The sequence below is a fragment of the Anarhichas minor genome, unplaced genomic scaffold (assembly GCF_050575085.1).
Source record: "Anarhichas minor isolate MPS153535 unplaced genomic scaffold, ASM5057508v1 ptg000040l, whole genome shotgun sequence".
Lineage (NCBI taxonomy): Eukaryota > Metazoa > Chordata > Actinopteri > Perciformes > Anarhichadidae > Anarhichas > Anarhichas minor.
Window position 1 is genome coordinate 14,567,118 of NW_027466486.1, and position 18,948 is coordinate 14,586,065.

At 42.6% G+C, this 18,948-nt stretch overlaps 1 protein-coding gene across 2 annotated transcripts in view; it reads left to right on the forward strand.

Annotated features, from left to right (window-relative positions):
- The first annotated feature begins 16,050 nt into the window (after positions 1 to 16,050).
- Positions 16,051 to 18,948, forward strand: part of gabrb1 (gamma-aminobutyric acid type A receptor subunit beta1) — a 45,765-nt gene continuing 42,867 nt past the window's right edge. Inside the window, exons 1-3 of one of the 2 annotated variants that reach the window (XM_076108552.1) lie at positions 16,051 to 16,672; positions 16,753 to 16,844; positions 16,945 to 17,012. In XM_076108552.1, coding sequence (XP_075964667.1) covers positions 16,593 to 16,672; positions 16,753 to 16,844; positions 16,945 to 17,012 — 240 coding nt within the window. In that variant the 5' untranslated portion in view covers positions 16,051 to 16,592. Of the gene's footprint in view, positions 16,673 to 16,752; positions 16,845 to 16,944; positions 17,013 to 18,948 lie in introns of those variants that run through there. The other variant, XM_076108553.1, reaches the window with a different exon arrangement.

Consider the following 18,948-nt stretch of genomic DNA (forward strand, 5'->3'; position numbering starts at 1 on the left):
CCTGGAGTACGCAGAAGTCAATTTCCTGGTTCATAGCAATGTGCTTAAGGGAAACAGTACTGATCCAGATCACTGAGTTATAGTGAATTCAAAGCAGATTAGCTAAATCAAAGGCAGAATTTGTTCAAAGCAACCAAATCAATGTTTGTGTTTTTCATTTTTACTTCTTTTTACAAAGGTGTTAATATTGTCTTGAAAAAAATAAATGATATGTCCGTACATCGTAATCTATCAACCAACCTTTTATGTCAACACATTCAGTTATCATGGGATGAGGTGTTGTCGTTTACTTGCTTGTCTACCCACGCTCCCCGATCCACGCAGGGATTTTCTATTTCCAATTGTTTATTTTTTATTGAATTCAATCACTAATTTCTGTCACTTTCTCATTCTGTATACTCTTTTTAAGTGCTAAATACAGGGCTACAGAGACGAGTTCTTTTTGTAGGCCAACCCTGGAAGTTAACGTCTCCCTGGTTCCCTGGACAAAAAGACAATTGCAGCTTTCTTCAGCAGATGGGGTTGCCACATTTGATCTTATAGTTAGATTGATTTGTTAGTTTTCCAACTACTGCTTCCAACTATAGCTTTTCATTCTTAACTTGTAGGCCAGCATGAGTGAGAAGTCCCTAAAGTGCCCATAACAGATTTAATTTGAATGTCTATTCCCTAATCAGCTGAGGTGGCACAAACAAAAGCTCCAGAACAGGTGCTGCATTGAGCATAGAGTGTCAACGACTTCAAGGTCAAGAATAAACTTTCTGTTGTTATATGTACAGAAATATTAAACTGTACAAAAACATTTGCGGAATGTGCAGTGAAATGTTAATCTGATCTATTGTATTGAGAACATGAGGACAGATGAAGATTGCATCAGTTGAGCATACTGCATGTCCTGTCAAAGGCTGACCTGTTCTGGCGGCAACCTCTGGGTCTGAAAAGTGAAGCCAATGTGGAAGTGCCTTAAACTTGCATTCTAACTAATGGCCATCAGAGGGCCACTCTTCTGGTTGCAAAAAGAAGCCTGATTGTATCGAAGTCACTTGATTTATTCCCTCAGTAAACATTGTAAACATGAGTTTATGGTCTCAATCTCTAGTTTCAAGTCTTCTTCAAAACATCATGATGTTCATTTATTAAATTATGGTCCATTTCGAGTCAAATAGACCATAAAGCAGAGTATGCTTTAGGGCGCGGCTACCGTGTGATTGACAGGTCGCTACCACGACGTTGTCCGGTTTGGGAATTGTCCATGTTTTTTGTCTTTAAGTCACAGTGTTTCAGCTCATGATGGATAATTTCGGTCGCCTAAAAGTGTCTTACTCAGCCTTCGGTTGTACTCACGACAGAGCAGATGAGTCACCTACTCCGGCACTGGTGATGAAGAAGAGTTGCAACACCATCATCTCTCAGGTAGAATAGCAGTTTTCACACACTTTACGGGTTTTTTTCTTCACTTTTTGTTGTCCTTCCCCAGAGTCTGATGTGAAACCACAGCCATTTTGGGGAATCAGGAGAAAGTTGAGGTCTGAGTAGGGTGCTCTGTGCCTCCACTCTGGGCCTCAGGGTGTTATCATTCATCCTCAAGAGCCTCTTAGACAAGACTTTAGCTGACACTCACACAGTCTGCTGAAAATCATCACAAATCCTGTACTGGCGGCAGCAGAGAAATTCCACCTTAAAGAGGATCAAAACTTCAACACTGATTGAATGCACTGGGCCTGCTCTCCACCGCAAAACAGCTGATTCAGCATCTGCTGGGCTGCCAAAAAGTGAGGTTTGCCCACAGGAAGAACAGGAAGAACAGTTGTCTATTTCCTCTTCAGCTAACCTTCAGCATTGGTGAGTTAAAGTGTCATTTTGTCATCCTGCCTCTGTGTTAAGTGCATCGTCCATGCTTTATTAGGTTTCTGCCCTGGACTGATCACTGGAAGTCACTTAATGATCTTGTTTTTGAATGTTAAATTAATCTGGTGGCTTATTTAAAACATGTTTTTGGAGTTGTATGCAGTGGTGCTGAACTTGTTCCCTTGCGGACCCACTGGTTCATTTGTTCTGCGCTCAGTTGTGATGTTCGCATGGAACACTGCTCACAGGTCGAAAGTACTGGAGTACTTTTTCTCCGTTTTTTTTACCCGCCTCGTGCTCTCTTCCTATATTCTATTTGATGTGTGAGATGCGGGCTGTTGTTCGTTGCCATGTAATCTATCATTATACTGCGTCTGGATTTCCCATGGTAGCATAAAATATCACGAGTACAGGAGGTTCAGTGTGGAAACACAAGTAATAACCTAATTATCTACAAAGTGTGGATCTTATTAGAAGCAAGAGAGATTGTATGGTGCTATATTAGATTCAATAACTTTTTTTACATGTGTTTTTACAAGGTATACTTATCTTAAGGGCATATTTACATCGCTTACACGCACAGTGGATCATGGTTGACAGGGTGGGTCCACTGTTGATGTCACTCCATGTGCCTTTGAGAAAGGACAGCCAACCCACATTAACACCGTACTGTGTTTAGTGTAATGTACAAGTATTCCGATAAAAAATACGAAATTTCGAAATACGCCATTAGTCTTCTAAAACCCATATGAGCATTTTCTGAGGACAACATCATTTGTCAATGGTTTCCAAGTGACTGTTACAAAAAGGACTCATATGACAATTTGCTGACATCCTGAAGCAACGAGGCAGACAGGAGTGGTGATGGAATGACATGCAAGAACAGAGCCTGGAAGTCAAAATGAGGGAACATGTCACACCAATGTCACGAGTTAAAAGTAAGTACATTTACTGAAGTACTGTAAGTATAATTTTAAGGTACCTGTATTTTTTGTGTATTTCCATTTTATGATACTTCTACTCGATTTTATGATACTTCTACTCGATTCAGAAGCAAATATTGCACTTTTTATTCAACTACATTTCTTTGACTGGTGTTATTAGGAGTTACTTTTTAGATTAAGATTTCACACAAGAAACATACGATCAGTCAAAAGGAGCATACAGGTGCATCTCAATGAATTAGAATATCATCGAAAAGTTAATTTATTTCAGTAATTCAATTCAAAAAGTGAGACTCAAATATTATATAGATTCATTACACACAAGGTGATATATTTCAAGCGTTTCTTTCTTTTAATTTTGATGATTATGGCTTACAGCTAATGAAAACCCAAAATTCAGTATCTCAGAAAATTGGAATATTACATAGAACCATTTTTAATACAGAAATGTTGGCCTACTGAAAAGTATGTCCATGTACAGTATACAGTATGCACTCAATACTTGGTAGGGGCTCCTTTAGCATGAATTACTGCATCAATGCAGCGTGGCATGGAGGCGATGAGACTGTGACTCTGCTGAGGTGTTATGGAAGCCCAGGTTGCTTTGATAGCGGCCTTCAGCTCATCTGCATTGTTGGGTCTGGTGTCTCTCATCTTCCTCTTGACAATACCCCATAGATTCTCTCTGTCCTACTCAACTGTAGTAGGACAGCGCAGAAGGCCCAGGTATAAAATGCACGGCTCGCCACTGGTGTCAGGTTGCAATGCCATGTACATTATATGTACTGTCACAGCAACACAAGGTTACCTGACCTTCTCATGGCTCATGGACTGCATGGCCAGCACTAATTAATTTGTGTTAACGTTAACGTTAACTGACGAGAAGCTGCCCTTGTGAAGGAAACCCCCCACACACATACACACACGTCTTTTCTCCGTTGAGTGAAAACATCTGTTATTTTAGTGCCAATTCTTTCCCACAACCGCTTCTCATATAGATTGATTTTATTGGGTTGTAAATTTTACTATATACGAACTGTGAAATAAAACTCATCTTGCCAAACGCAGTCAAAATGATCTTTAAAAACGAATTAAATATAAGTATTTTGTGTGTGTGTTAGTTCAGAGTTTTCAGGCGTTAATCATTTTCCATAATTAGATTCAGTCTTTACTGGAAAACATAAATTGTTATGCCTCCTTTAATATATATATATATATATTTTTAGCTTACCCTCGGATTCAACATTTTCAGAAGAATGCGTATTCACTTTCTTGCCGAGAGTTAGATGAGAAGATTGATGTCACTCTCATGTCTGTACATTAAATACAAAGCTACAGAAAGCAGCTATTTAGGAGCTGTTACTAAGCTATGCGCAGTGACTTCCTTCCATGTCTGTTGAAAGTACGAAACTCCTCATTAAACCACAACTTGACGTTTTTACATTTATATTCATGCACAGATCAAACAAACGAATGTTTTAGTGGTGCACATCTTTGGAATGAGACAAGCTAGCAGTTTCCCTAACTATGGTAAACTGGCTCCAGCCTTATATTTAGCATAGTGGTATCAATCAAGCAATTTTCCTAAAATAATTCAACTTATTAATAATAACTTTATTTGTAGAGCACCTTTAATATATCAAATGCAGCTCAAAGTGCTTTACAGTATTGGATTTAAAAAAAAACTGAAATAAAACAAAGAATAAATAAGTTCAGAAGAATAGAATAAACTATCCAATAAAAAGGCAGAGAAATAAAACTAGTAAAAATGTTAGTGGAAAAAGATGAACACTTTGGCTACTACTTTATCTACCTGTCTGAATAAGTAGGTCTATTGATGTGTTTAGTAGCTAAAAGCATTCATTTTAGCTACTTAAAACACCTGAAAATACCAGCATCAGGAGGAGGAGTAGTAGGTTCTCTTTTTCTAGTCTTTGTTGAAAGTCTGGCATATGCCCTAACCTTGTTTTTTTTTTTTTTTTAAATGAAATATCTCGATATTACCTTGTTTGTACATATGTCGAAAAGATCTGATTTGCTTGTCGTAAGGTCCTTTTTTTTCCTGAGAGCTTTGTACCAATATCCTCTTTTGCTTTATATTGAGTTCAACTGCCTGGAGAGACGTGTACAGACTGTCTGTTACAGACACAAGTTTTGGCACGTAGACGCACTGATTGATGCAGGAGAGGCATTGAAGCACAGCAGGGGACTGTCCAACATGGCACTCGCATAGCACAGCTGGCATGACTAGCAAGTCTTTGACAGCTGCACTCTCAGATCTGCACACACATCCAAGAGAGCTCGCTCAAAGCCGGCTTCAATGACGAGCAAGTTGGCCAGGCAGCTGAATGTTAGGAGGTCAAAAGCTCTTTGTTTTTCTGGCGGATACTACCAAAACATTTACTACACTTGGGCTTGAGAACGTAAAAATTGCGCCCAGTGATCAGTTTCGTGGGATACAACTTAGTAGTAATTGGAATATGTTCCGCTGATTAATGTGGTAACAACTTCCCTCTAGTAGTGGCGAGAAATCATAGTGTGGGTGGGCTCAAAGACCATCAGGGGAGCCTAGTCAGTCCACTACCAGCATCAGTGGTTGGCAAAGCCTTCTCTGCTGGCCTAAACAGAATCACAAAGTTATAGCTATTTCATAATTTTTCATAAATACACTTATTTTTCCCATTAGCTAATTTTCTCATTGCACAGCTCCTGTCTTCCTCAGTTGCTCTGCTTCCAGCCTGCAGTGCTGCTTCCAGTGCAGCTTGTTTTAAGGAGAGCTTTTATCCAATCAGATTCAGCCCCTATTTCTCTAGGTAAGAAGAGAGGCCCGGAAGGCTAGGCTAGGAAGCCTTTGCAGTTTAAGTATATGGGGACGATATTGTTGATTGTCATAGTCTTCAACCAATCAGATTTTTAGTTTGACATGTTGGACGTATTCTTTGACATGCCAGAGCTGTCTAGGTGGCCTACAAGTACGTCTGCATTAACGTGCGGCGTGATTGGTCAGTGGGCTAGCGTCACTGTTGTGAAGCTGAAGCTAGCTAGCAGAACTTAGTAGTAGTAGTAAGAGTTCAAGTTGAAAGATATGTAAGAAGTTATGACATTGCCATGACATTTTTAGCGTTTTGCTTGGTGTAGCTTTGTTTTTTTCAACACTCAATGGCTGAAGGAGGAGGAGAAACAGATTTGGGAGTTACTGGCAACGCCTTTCTGGAGACGGATATGTCCAAAAAAGTAAGAAAGGGTCGGACAACCCCACACCACCCCCTGACTCAGCCAGGAAAAGGATTTGTGGCTGACAGCATCGGAGAAGCGTTGCACATTTTATGGCTAAGAATGCGTTTTATTTGCGACTGAGCGTCTTGGTGTTTGGAGCTACGCTAACCCTAGTGGGCTAACCAAGGCAGCAACAAGACACCATAGCACGACCGGACACTTACAAGCTACGGTGCTTTTGAAAACTTTTGGGGAGACCCGAGTGAATCTACAACTCAACGAACACGTTCGCAGGAGGACCTCTGGCTGGAACTGAACCGCACCGATGTTCTGTAATCAAAGAAAGGAGGATGGACTTTGTCTTTAAATAGTGAACAGCAGCTTTGGTAAGTGAACTGCTTTTTTTTTTTTTTTTTTTATATATATATATATATACTTCTGCAGTAGCGTTACTACTGTGTTAATTTGTCTATCGTGTTATTTTTATGATACGGTTAATATTGTTCCCTCTGATGTGAATCATATTTGAATGGGCCGTGCTCTTTAGTGTGTGGATGAATACGTGTTTTAGCGCCACAGTGTTGCTGAATCGATTTTTCATGCTTTGTTGTCATATAAATGTATGTGACTGGTTCTTGTGAGTTTGTTCTTGTCATTGTGTTAATTACGTTGATTTTGACTATATGCATTGTCCGTTAATGACGAAGCATCCCGTCATGCGCGTATTTGTGTATCTGTTTTATTTTACAAAGCAAGAATTATGGTCTGGAGAAATGGGGATTGTGTGGCGATTGCTTTAGCCCTGTTAGAATCAGTAGGGAACAGCTAAACGCTGCGGGGAGAGTTTGTAGCTTGTGTCCTGCTGTTTTCCTGCTAAGCTAGTTTAGCGTAGCCTCCCAGAACACACGTGTGGTGCATCAGCTGTGGTTTGTTTTGGCTTTTTTTGTTTCTGGGTTCGGAGGTCACACAGCCCGTTGTCTCCTATGTGAGCGCAGTCCACCGAGAACATTATATTTCCCACAATTTAAGCTTCTGCATTTTCCAAATGCACTAGTATTGTTCGGTTCGTAAGCCTCGTACTGAACGGTTTAATATGAATACGTGTATTGTTACACCCCTAGAAACAAATAGTAACCGTAGCTGTGGCGTCATAATGAGGTTATTAGGAGGTGGTTCAACTGTAGTAGGACAGCACTGAAGGCCCAGCTATAAAATGCAGGTCCGCCACTGCCCTTAAGTGACTACACTGAAGTCACATGTGAATGTTTTAAACAGTTAATGTAGCATGATTTACCAGGCCTCAATAGACATCCGTTACACATAGAAAAACACAGTTGAATATTTAATTACATGATTGGATTTATAAAAAATAGGACAAGATGTACACTGAAAAACAACACAATTGAACTGAATTCATCCTGATAAAAATCAAAGTTACATGATTTAAAACTTCAAATTCGGATTGTAGCTAAAAATGGATATTACATACATTTAAAACAACAGACTTGAAACAAACAAAATAAAATGAAATATTGTTTCAGTAAGTAGTACAAAGTTAATTTGGAACAAAAGAGGCCCAAAACAAACAGTGTGTGTGTATCTATCAATGAATAATGCACGTTTGTACCCCTTGACACTAGATGGTGGTGTGGACCAACTACGGGACAAAGTGGACTCTGGCTCATGACCCCGACCCCCGGACGTTCTACACAAGTCAACCCCCCTTTCCCGCTAATGTCCATACCTTTCAACACTTGCCACCCTTTCGACACTCTCACCCAACTTTAATGTTTCGCCCTACAAGAACAAGCAGCCTGAATAAGGTTCTTTTAAGAACCGAAACGTCGCGATTCCATCAGCTTGTTCCAACCAACGCTTGCATGTACGCCTATAGACAGGAATACGCAAAAATACTCTGTGAAACTGTCCCTTTAAGGCCCCGTGCTAATGTGGCTTGCTAGCTCCATAATGTATAACCGTGACCGCGATGAAGAGTGGACCGCCATCCACAGTCACCAACCCGGCCTCCTTCCCCCCCGCCAACGACCTCAACACAACAATGACAACCAGAATAGACCCAGATCTGATGACCCAGACTTCGGCCTCAAATCTTCACCGAGTCATCAAAACTACATCACTTTGAAAACGTCAGCACAGCGGAGCCTCCCCTCACCATCAACAAGATGGTTCCGAATGTTGCTCCATAGATGTTGATTGAAGGGAATGCAAAAAAAATTTGAAATTGTGACTATGAAAATGTCATCCAGGTTGAAATAGAAAAACTCTATAAACTTATCACATGACTGGCGCGGCCCCATTGAAGTGGCCTCAGCTTGGGCCAAAAGAAATTTAGGCCGCAGACACACCCACTCCTCAACAACCCCACCCCCAACCACAAAGACGCTTCACCAGGGAGCCGGCTGATCCACCTACGATCCCCTCACCTCGGCCCCCCCACACAGCTATGGATGTGTCACATGATGAGGAAGCCAACACAGTGACACACGCTTGGACTCCCGACTACGTGCGGTCAATCAGACTGGCTCCCATCAGGACCAGCAGCCAACAAACAGCTCTCCAGACCCGTCTGAATCCAACTCTGGCAGCTACAGCCAGACACCTACGATACGCCGACCCACCAAACAACTCACCACCTCCCGAAAATCACAAGATTGGAGCCTGAGTGTGGGCAGAAAATGGTTGATTATAGGAGATTCTAACATAACCAGAATCCCTCCATGCACCATCCCAGACCTACAGATTGATGTTTTTCCGGGGGCCAACTTCAGGTACACTGAAATCCTGCTGGAAAAAGCCACATCCACGGTGACAGTGGAAAAAAATCATCTTGTTCTTTGGCATAAACAACCGGGTCCAAAAGAGACATTAAACAGCTACAGAGAACTTTGAAAATAGCTAAATACAAGTTCGCCCTGGCTGAAATCTTCATACCTGAAGTCAACTTCTCCCCGAACCTAATTAGGTGTCATTGTGGACAGAGAACAATATTTATGGGATGGTTACAGACTCAACAATCCCAAATATTACTCCAACTTGACTAAACCTATTTACCCGGAAACAATTCCAATTGTGAATAAAATTATCCAAAAAAATTCATGAATACAAAACAAAAATGTTATTTATTGAGCAGCTCAGAACCCAGAGCCAGACTATTTGATATGCTCCCTAAAAATCCACGAGGACCCTATTAAGTGGAGCAAACCACACGAAATCCCTCCAGGTAGAGCCGTTGTGTCTGACTGCAGCAGTGAAACATGTTACGCTGCTGAATACCTGGACTTCTTACTCAATCCTCTCTCGACCACACACCCCAGCTATACACCTATCATTTTGCCGACATAGTGAAAGAACTTCTCAATCCTATTCACTATTGATATAGACAGTCGCCACACTACTATTGACATCAAAGAGGGCATACAAGCCGTACAAAATATGTTTCAGAAACATCCAAACAAAAAGAATTTGCTCCTGCATATGCTAATATCTTCATGGCTGAATGGGAAACCTCAGCCCTATCATCATGTCCAAGGAAATCCTTTATATTATTACAGGTTTCTAGATGACATCTGGGGGGTGTGGCCACACTCGAGAGAGGATGTCTCTAAGCATGCTGAACAATCACAATACCTCACTTAACTCAAATCCACCAGCAGTCTGACCTCTGTGGACTTTCTGGACACCACCACTTCCATCAAAGTCCCACACTGGATGTAAACGTGTTCTTTAAAGAGACAGACACTCACGCTCTGCTCTAAAAGATGAGCTTCCATCCGAATCACACGTGTGCAGGCTTAGTCAAGTCACAACTGCACCAAACGGGATGATTTTAATTCTGCTGTTAAGATGCTATTCCTAGCTTTGGCCAGCAGAGGGTACTCTAGGACCTTCCTTAGAAAACGCCAGAGAACATTTCAACAGACCTAACCAATAGTGGTGACCTCTGACCTCCCCAATCGTACTACAGGACCATAGTATCATTGCAGCGTACAGGAGAAATAGAAATGTAGATCTCCTGGTGAGAGCTAAATTACAACCCCTAACCAACCCTAAATTCAGAGGACAGGGTGAATATTTTCAACACCGCAACTGGTTTAGTAATCGGTACACGAAGGAGGTCTTCCAGACAATGACGTGGCGGTCCTAAATCTAAAATCTGCATATATTTGATTACATGAAAATAATGTGTAGTTTTACTTTTCTTATCTCTTAGTTTCCTTTATTCACTCTCCTATTATTTATCTCTTAGAAATTGTATGTGCTTATATTTTTATCTTGATAATTTTACTTTTTCAATCCTTTGGATTATTTTATGGTCCTTTTTTTCATTTAAAAATATTTACCTTAATTCATTTATAATTTTTTAAATCTTTTTTATCTTTTCTTATTTCTTTTACCTTATTTGTGTATTTGGACGCTTGTGCCTAAACCCTAACCGAACCCTGACCTCAACCACTCATTTTAATAGTAAACCAGGTTATATTCATTTCATTTCATTATCAAAAATTGTTTTAATTATTGCTTTTATTTTTTTGATTTATACTGTATATCTCTCTCGGATATCCTAACCGTAACCTCAACCCCCACCCCCCTTGTTTTGAACCTAAACCCAACAGGTATTTTTCTCATTCCAGTTTTAATTTTTCTTTTTCTTTTACTTTGTAGAGGAAGCTTTCCCAAACCTCTTCCTAACCTTTTAGCTTTTAAAACGCCCCATTTTACCCGTTTACAACCATTCAGTTGTTTGTACTCTGCTATTAATAAGAGCCCCTCTCCTTTCCTGCACCTTTCTTCTCTATCTTTTGCCTTCACTTGTTTTACTCTTGTACAACAAAGAATTGCACAAGAAAACGTGCTCTCTTTCTCTCTTTTAACCCTTGTATCCCCTCTAAACCTTTTTTTCTTCCTCTACAGATCTTAAGTTTCTTAAATTGTTTTAATCGTTTTATTTTTTATCTCTCCAGTGGCTCAACATGCCTTTTTAATTTTGTTGCTGGATGTTTCACCCCGGCTCCGTGTTGGAGGCGGAAAAGATTCAAACTTCTCTGTGGAAAGCATCTATAATTCAGCCGGGACTAACACTCCTACTACTATTTTCATTCTTCGTTATAGCTTCTCCAGTTCCACAGCAATCCCAACATGACGATAACCCTCAAAAACAGATTCTCACCACTGACTTCTCCCCCTGGGGAGGAAATGCCACGGGGCAGAATCGACAGCCTTCAAACCCGCACAATACACCTTCAGACACTCACTCACAAACAAGACATTCTCCAAGCTATCCATCACTCATAACTTCTCAATAACACATTTAACAACAACACATATCCACGGGGCATGATGAGAAAGGTAAACAGACTCACTTTCTTCATCAAGCCCTCATCACCCAATGAAACACAGTTAAAGGTTCAACCAAACACAGCCACTTGCATGCACACAAACATGGTCAGACTAAGAGAAGATTACGACACAGTGATTGCTGTGGGACTGGAGACCATCCCTGCTTTTTGAGGAAGCTCACCTCCACCAACACAGTGCGGGACATCACATCCAAGGTCCCGCAAATGGAGGAGGCTGCTTCCCTTTGTCCGCTCTCTCCCCTGGACTGTCCCCCACTCCCAGAACCAGCCGACCCATCCTTCCAACAATCTCACCCTCCTCGATCTTACCCCTCCCCTCCCACCACCTCACCTCACACTCCCTCCTCTCCTCCACCTGTTACTTCCCCTCCTCCTTCCCCCGAACCCCGCCCCCCCTCCTACTTTCCCCTCGTGCCCCCTCTACCCCTACCACACAACCTACGCACCGAGAACTCTGTACCTCCGTAAATGACGTGGGGGAGCCCGACGTGGTGACTCTGCCTCCGGCCCAGCTACCCAAGTGAGACACCAGATGGAGGGTAAAAGTGGAAATTCATGCACTCCCACAGAAACAAGTGGACCGTCTGCTGGCTGCACGTGGTGGTTCCTCCGTCGGCTCCCCCGTGCCCCCCCTCCTCACACACAGATGGAGCACATACAGAGCACACACTCACACTCAGTAATGTTGCTCTCCCATGTAGTAACTCTCCATCTACAGTTACATCAAACCAGCAGCAGAGGGAGCCAGAGCTGTGTGCCGTCGAGCCCGCTGACACAAAAACGATCGCTGAGGTGGATAATGAAACCATGATGATGATGAAGGGAGAAATGAAAAGCCATATGCTGACTTCACCCCCAACACCTGAGTTATCCACCTCAAACTCCAACAGGGGCTCGGCGGGACCACCTGGCTCCCCAGGACGCCCGGAACCACACGCCCACCCTCGCACATTCAGACAATTGGAACCTCTCCCGTATCCCAACATTCAGACACCCCCACATTCAGATAGACAGCTACCCCGGAGCCACCTTTCATCACATCACTGCAATACTTAAGAAAGCCCCTCTCAGTCTAGAACCACTACACATCATACTTTCAGTAGGTCTCAACAACTCAGAACATACACCCACCACGCATCAGCCAAATCACCTTTCCTAACTCCACCATTTACATCCCAATCATAAACTTCTCAAATACATTGGATCAGAGGAAACAAATATTGCTTACTCGACACCACTATTTCTGCCAAATATAACTTCTAACCAGAGATTAACCCGCCTCTCTTTCAGGTCAACCCCAAAGACTCTATCCACTGGACCACGGGATGTTGTTCAGGTACTGGAAACAACAACTAAACATGTAACTGGGAGGAATGTAATCATACAGCTCCCCACACCTCCAACATAACCAACCTCTGCTCCACCTTCTCCCTCACACCCGCACAGCTGGAGATATTGGAAAAAAGACTCACCTTTATCCCCACACCTAAACCACCTAAACCATCACCCTTTGTCTTTTATGTGTCTCTTTTTCCCTCCCACTTTTTAGGCAGCCCTCTACTGTGGAATCATATCAAATGTTTAATATTAATATTTGTTCTCAATTATTTATGAAATTATTTTACTAACTATGTTCTATTGTGTTTTACTAACCTTGTGTGTTTATATACTTTGACATTGTTTTTTCTATATACACATTTGCATGTTTTTAACTAATTGTTTTCTTCTATAATTACTTCAGATCCACACAGTATAGGGGCCACATATTTAACTAATCATTGTTAGTTAAACAACATCTTTTAATCACCGCATGCAGACGGGGAACATTTTATAATGTTTAGGATTGTCTATTTTAGCTATTTTGGAATTATTTTACAGCTGCCCTTCTAAAATCAACGGAGGACTGTGAGAGATGGCAGCCAGAGCATACTATGGCACATTTGATGGCACTTTTATTTAATCTAACGGCTACTCCCGCTGCCTGGCTTGCTCCGATGTTCTTTTTAAACCCTTTTTATTATTTTATAATATTTTTATTTCTATCATTTTTTTTTCACCCCATTGGTTTAAACTTTTAAACTTTCAAAACTTTATTTTCCCGGGTTTTGTTGTACTTTCATGGGGGGAATTCAACAAGCTCTGCTTTCCAAGAAAGAAACTCCGAGTTCTTTTTAGACGAATGCTCCCCGTGTGCCCGAGCCCCTCGTGACTTTACCAAGAAAGCCACGTCTCCAACCCAACCTAACCCTCGATCAAGTACGGACAGACAAGGACCCAGTACTTTCTCAGGTAAGGTAATTGGTACACAGGCTGGTTATCAGAACTAACAGGGGTGGAATATGCCCCCTATGTAGTGAGGAAACATAACTCGGTATCCAGAATGGAAACCTCTGCACCCTCCCATGCCTCCAGCAAGCAGAGAGAATGCTACAAACCTTTAAAAGAATGATGGACAACAGCTCTATCCCCAGCAGAGCTGCTTCTCGGGAGGAAGTGGATTTGATCCACCCGTACCTAAACATGAAGGTTCAGGAAAAACAAGGAAGACAAATGAGAGATCATGACAAAACGGCAAAGGGTTCAAACCAGGAGACTCGGTACTGACCCTGAACTTTAGTCTTGGTCCCAAGTGGATCCTGGGAATCATGGAGCCGGTGACAGGACCCGTGTCATACAAAGTGATGTACGGTGATGGGAGAGTAGTTTGGAGTCAGGCCTCCACAAAGGCTGAGGCATGGCTGGGCCTTGAGTCTCTGATGCTGGTGACAAGTAGGAAATATCAGAGACAGGTCAAGGAGCAGTGGCAAATACAAGTCCAGTGAGGAGACAGTCAAAGAGGGAAAGTAAGTTGCTCAGTTACTTAAAAGACTTCCAGCAGGGGAGGAGTGTTTATGGGATGCTACTCCACACGGCCACTAGGTGGCACTGTGTGATTGTTAATGTTGCCAGTTTCTTCACTTCGGATAGGAAACAGTTAATGCTGTGTAGATTACAGTTTAAATAAAAAAACAAAAGGTGACAATAATGGCTTTTGCAAAGAGTTTTTGCAGTTTGTATCACCTGACACTTGTATGATTATTAAAGCGTAAGATTATTCATCCTCCTGCACTCTAGTCAATCAGATCTGAGGACACCATTCATATATTATGTAACATTTTAAGTTTTTAAATTGTTTATAGTTCTTGTAAGATAAGATGATATGGAATTGTGTGTGCCTCTAACAGTACTCACAGTATACAGAACAGTTAAATAGTGTACACAATATGAATGAAAAACATTCATATTGTGTATATACTACATGAAAACTAAGAATTAAGAACCGTGGATTGAGTTTGATGTCTATGATAATAGTCCTGTGACAGAGATAACTTAAGCTGCAGGGACTACTGTAAACATGACATGAATGGTTAAAAAAAAAGCTCAGACACAACTGTGTTTCCTAAGGCACCTTTATAGAAGGCATAATTCCTGTGCCAAGTCCTTGAAAACGTTTACAGAGGAGCAAAGGAAACATTACAAACTTGTACGTTGTGTGTGCGTTGGCCAGGACAGGAGGGCTCTACAGTGGAGGATTAATAAACATCGTTGGTACCCGTCTACCGAGCCTCAGTGATGAGATGCGGTGCTGCACTGAGCCCTCACCATACTAAGACACAATACCCACCGTGCTGCCATACCACCAGATGGCCTCTTATGGCTTCATCAGCCCTTTAAAGTAGTTGGTGTTATGATGGGGACTGGTCAAAAGCTATTCACATTTCTCATCCTGTTGTAAACATGTCAATTAAAATATTTGTTCACTCCAAATGATTGAAATCTCTTAACTATACAACTCATAATACACTTACATTACACATACTGCACATACTTTATGTGTGTATAGTAGTTTCGGTATATAATTAATTATTTTTTTCAGAAAGACTTGTGCAACATAAAGTAAAGTCATAACATGATGGTGTCAGTGTGAGGCAGAAGCAGTCAGACTACTGTGTCAACTGCAATTCCTTAGATTACAGCCATCCAATGATTTTCTATACAATAAAGTATCATCCTGTCACTGCTTTGTTTTTGTTCCTCTGCAAAGCACTTTGTGCTCACTGAGAAGTGTTTCATTCACCAAATTGATCATTATGATTATAAACATAGAGCCTAGACAGGTTTAGCCGACTGGAAGAGTTCCTTATGAAGCTCTGGTGGTGCAGGCGTGTTTATTGTCAGGGTCTGGGTAGAAGCTGCAGTGTCCTTCACATGTCTCCTTAGCTCTTTAAACAATATGTTTCCAGGAGTGGCAGAAGGCTGTGAGGAAGCATTGCATTGTATTTGTAATTGTGACAATGTAAAAAAATGAAAATATAATGATAATCCTGACCGGTTCTCTAATTCTGCTGCCAATGTGTGACAGGTTAAATGCAGAGTAGTTATCCATTCCCATCACGCCCTGCGGTCCAGAGAGAAGCCATCTTGGGTCCCATGCAGCATATCTTATCTCGTCTCTTCACAGTTAGTCGTGCGTTGCATTTTTTTTTTATATGCATCGCTTGGGATTTAAAAAAAATAAAAATAATAATGAAGTTGCTGTGCAGCTCTTGACGCGAAATGACCGGTGGAGCCCCGAAAATGCGCAGCTCCTCAGACGTGCTGGTGTTGCATGACGGCTCTCTCTCTCTCTCTCTCTCTCTCTCTCTCTCTCTCTCTCCCCCTCTCCCTCTCTCTCTCTCTCCCCCTCTCCCTCTCCCTCTCTCTCTCTCCCCCCCTCTCCCTCCCTCCCTCGCTACCGGCGTGCTAAAGGTGACCGGGGAGCCGCGCGCTCACTGCTCATTATTTAATGTGTTCACATTGCGCGGCAGCGGGAGGCGGATGGAAAGCTTTGCCGCAGATCTGCTCCGGACCCTTCCGCGTCTTCTGGAGGAGGCTGGTCTGTGTATCGACGTCTAGCACGCTCTCAGGATGTATGTGCCGCCGCACACACCAGCATCCCCTCTCACAGACACAGTGAGCTCCCCGCACCTATAGGCTGCTTCTTTTTTTTTTTTTCACCGCAGCGCTACATTTTCATCCACTTTTCATTTTGTCTCACCTTTGCCAGTGACGCTTGGACGTTTATTAAAAAACGACGCGCATGCGTTTGCACTTGGAATAATTCTGCAGCCTAAGTTGCTTCCCGGAGACCTTGTGTCAAAGTCGTCGGCAAGGATCAGAGTTAGTGATGTGGACTACTCTGGAGCGCGGATGCTGGGGGCTCTTCTGCCTGTCCCTGTGGGCGTCCGTAGTCCGTGGGGCGCAAAGGTGAGATCTGATCATACTGTCATGTGTAGGCTTATTATGTCAGGCGGGCCCCCGTAACATTGCCTTATTTCTGTCACCAGAGCCAACGAGCCTAGCAACATGTCATTTGTGAAAGCCACGGTGGACAAGCTGCTGAAGGGCTATGACATCCGTCTGCGGCCTGATTTTGGAGGTAACAGCCCCCCTCCCTCCCCCGTTGTCCTCTGCGTTCATGTGACTAACGTTCAGCTGTGGAGCCCCGTGCTTACACTCTGCTGTCATGTTCCCAATAGGCGCCCCTGTGGATGTTGGCATGAGGATAGACATCGCCAGCATCGACATGGTGTCCGAAGTCAACATGGTGAGTTCCCCTCCACGTTCTCCCCGCAGTATGAGACCGGCACCCGCGTGACACATGTCGGCCGGCTTTCTATCTGCCGCAAACAGATAGAGACAGAGACGCTCGAGTCCGGTTCGCCTCTATAGGCTACTCAGTGCAGCAGCACACACACACACACACACACACACACACACACACACACACACACACACACACACACACACACACACACACACACACACACACACACACTTTTCCGCAATGTGTCAAAGCCAATTCATATGCATCAAGTACTTCCCCGCGGTGTCACAACCGAGAGAGAGGGAGAGACGGAGAGAGACAGAGATAGAGAGGGAGAGAGAGGGAGACAGAGAGAGAGAGGGAGACAGAGACAGAGCGGGAGAGAGAGAGAGACAGAGATAGAGAGAGAGAGAGACAGATAGAGAGAGAGGGAGACAGAGCGGGAGAGAGAGAGAGAGAGAGAGACAGCGAGACAAAGAAAGAGAGAGACAGAGAGAGAGGGTGAGAGACAGAGAGAGAGGCTGGTCAGTGGCTTCAGACACATCCATGACAGTCCGGTGAGGAGACCTCCTGTCGGCGGGGAAACGGACACGAGGCGTTAAACTTGAAACAAGTCAGCCGTCTGTGTGCACATTCGGTCCGTTGCTTGGCCTCAGTGCAGTGATTATATAACGGCTGTCAGTGAGTCAACAGGAGGCACAGAAAAGCAGTGTCGGCAAAATATGATTTGACCCCTTAATACAGGGTACACTGCAGCGCCCAGTGTTATACAGCAGAACCAAGTGAGAGGTCCATGTGTGTGCTGCAGGGATTAAGACATTGACACTTCGCATACTGATAATATAGCCTACTTACTTTTGAAAAAATTCTCATTGTTTTACTAAAACAGCTGGGCAGCCACCAAGTCTAGTTTTGCAAAGTTTGAAAGGTTTTGGTTGAACATTCTCCCCATTTTTCTTCTAAATATCTACATTCAATTAAAAAAAAAGGCATTTTCACCCTTTTAGATTAGGTCCTCTGCCATATTGTGCATGTATAACAATAGGTAGATCCGTATGGGCAACATTCTAAGCCCGCCAATATAGCAATCCAATCAAAGGCCAAGGAACTTATTTTAAATCCCTCTTCCAACTGTACACCGTTCAGTTATTGCATTTCAAAGTACACAAGCTGAGAGACGCTCTAACTTCCGTTTCACCGGGACTTAAAAGTCAGTTGTCCCATACAGACGCAGTACAACGGTGGTCACTGTAGTAGTATTTGTTGTTGTCGTCCATGTCAAATGTGGTGTCGCATCTGCAAGACCAATCACGATGAACAATTTTTCAGTTCCTGAAAGTATGTGGAACTTCCATTCAGAAACAGGTCCTGGGAAGTGCCCAAATGAAGTGCAGGGACTCATCTTCAAAGTCCTGTGTTAGTACGCAGCTTACATGTTAGGTTACAGGTCATTGACTTGCGGGGTGTATTTGCTTTCTTACAACTCACATTCAAGGTTAAAATGCATTCACATTCAGCTTTTGAATAACTCTTATGATGTTGGAGTCATTCAATCTTCTTTCAAAGCCCGAAACTGCAATGTGCCATATTTTTATGGCTTTACCTGTACCATAAATGCTGCTGTAGTGAAAAAAATGTCCCCTTGCGGGATTGATAAAGTAGCTATCTATCTATCTCTATATCTCTATATATCTACAACAACAGTTTCTCAAATATTTTAGTGCCACCTACAGGTGAAATTGTATCAACTGCTACAGACTAGATGAGCATCCCCACGTGTACAACTTTGCTGAATTTGGTTACCATGGAATATTACATTAAAGACATATGGAAGTTAATAATAAGTAAGGCAAGTCTTTTTTAACTAAAAGAAAACAGAATTGGGAAAAACATCCGGTTTTGATGTCGCTTTGGCGCCACCTGCTAGCTCAACAGA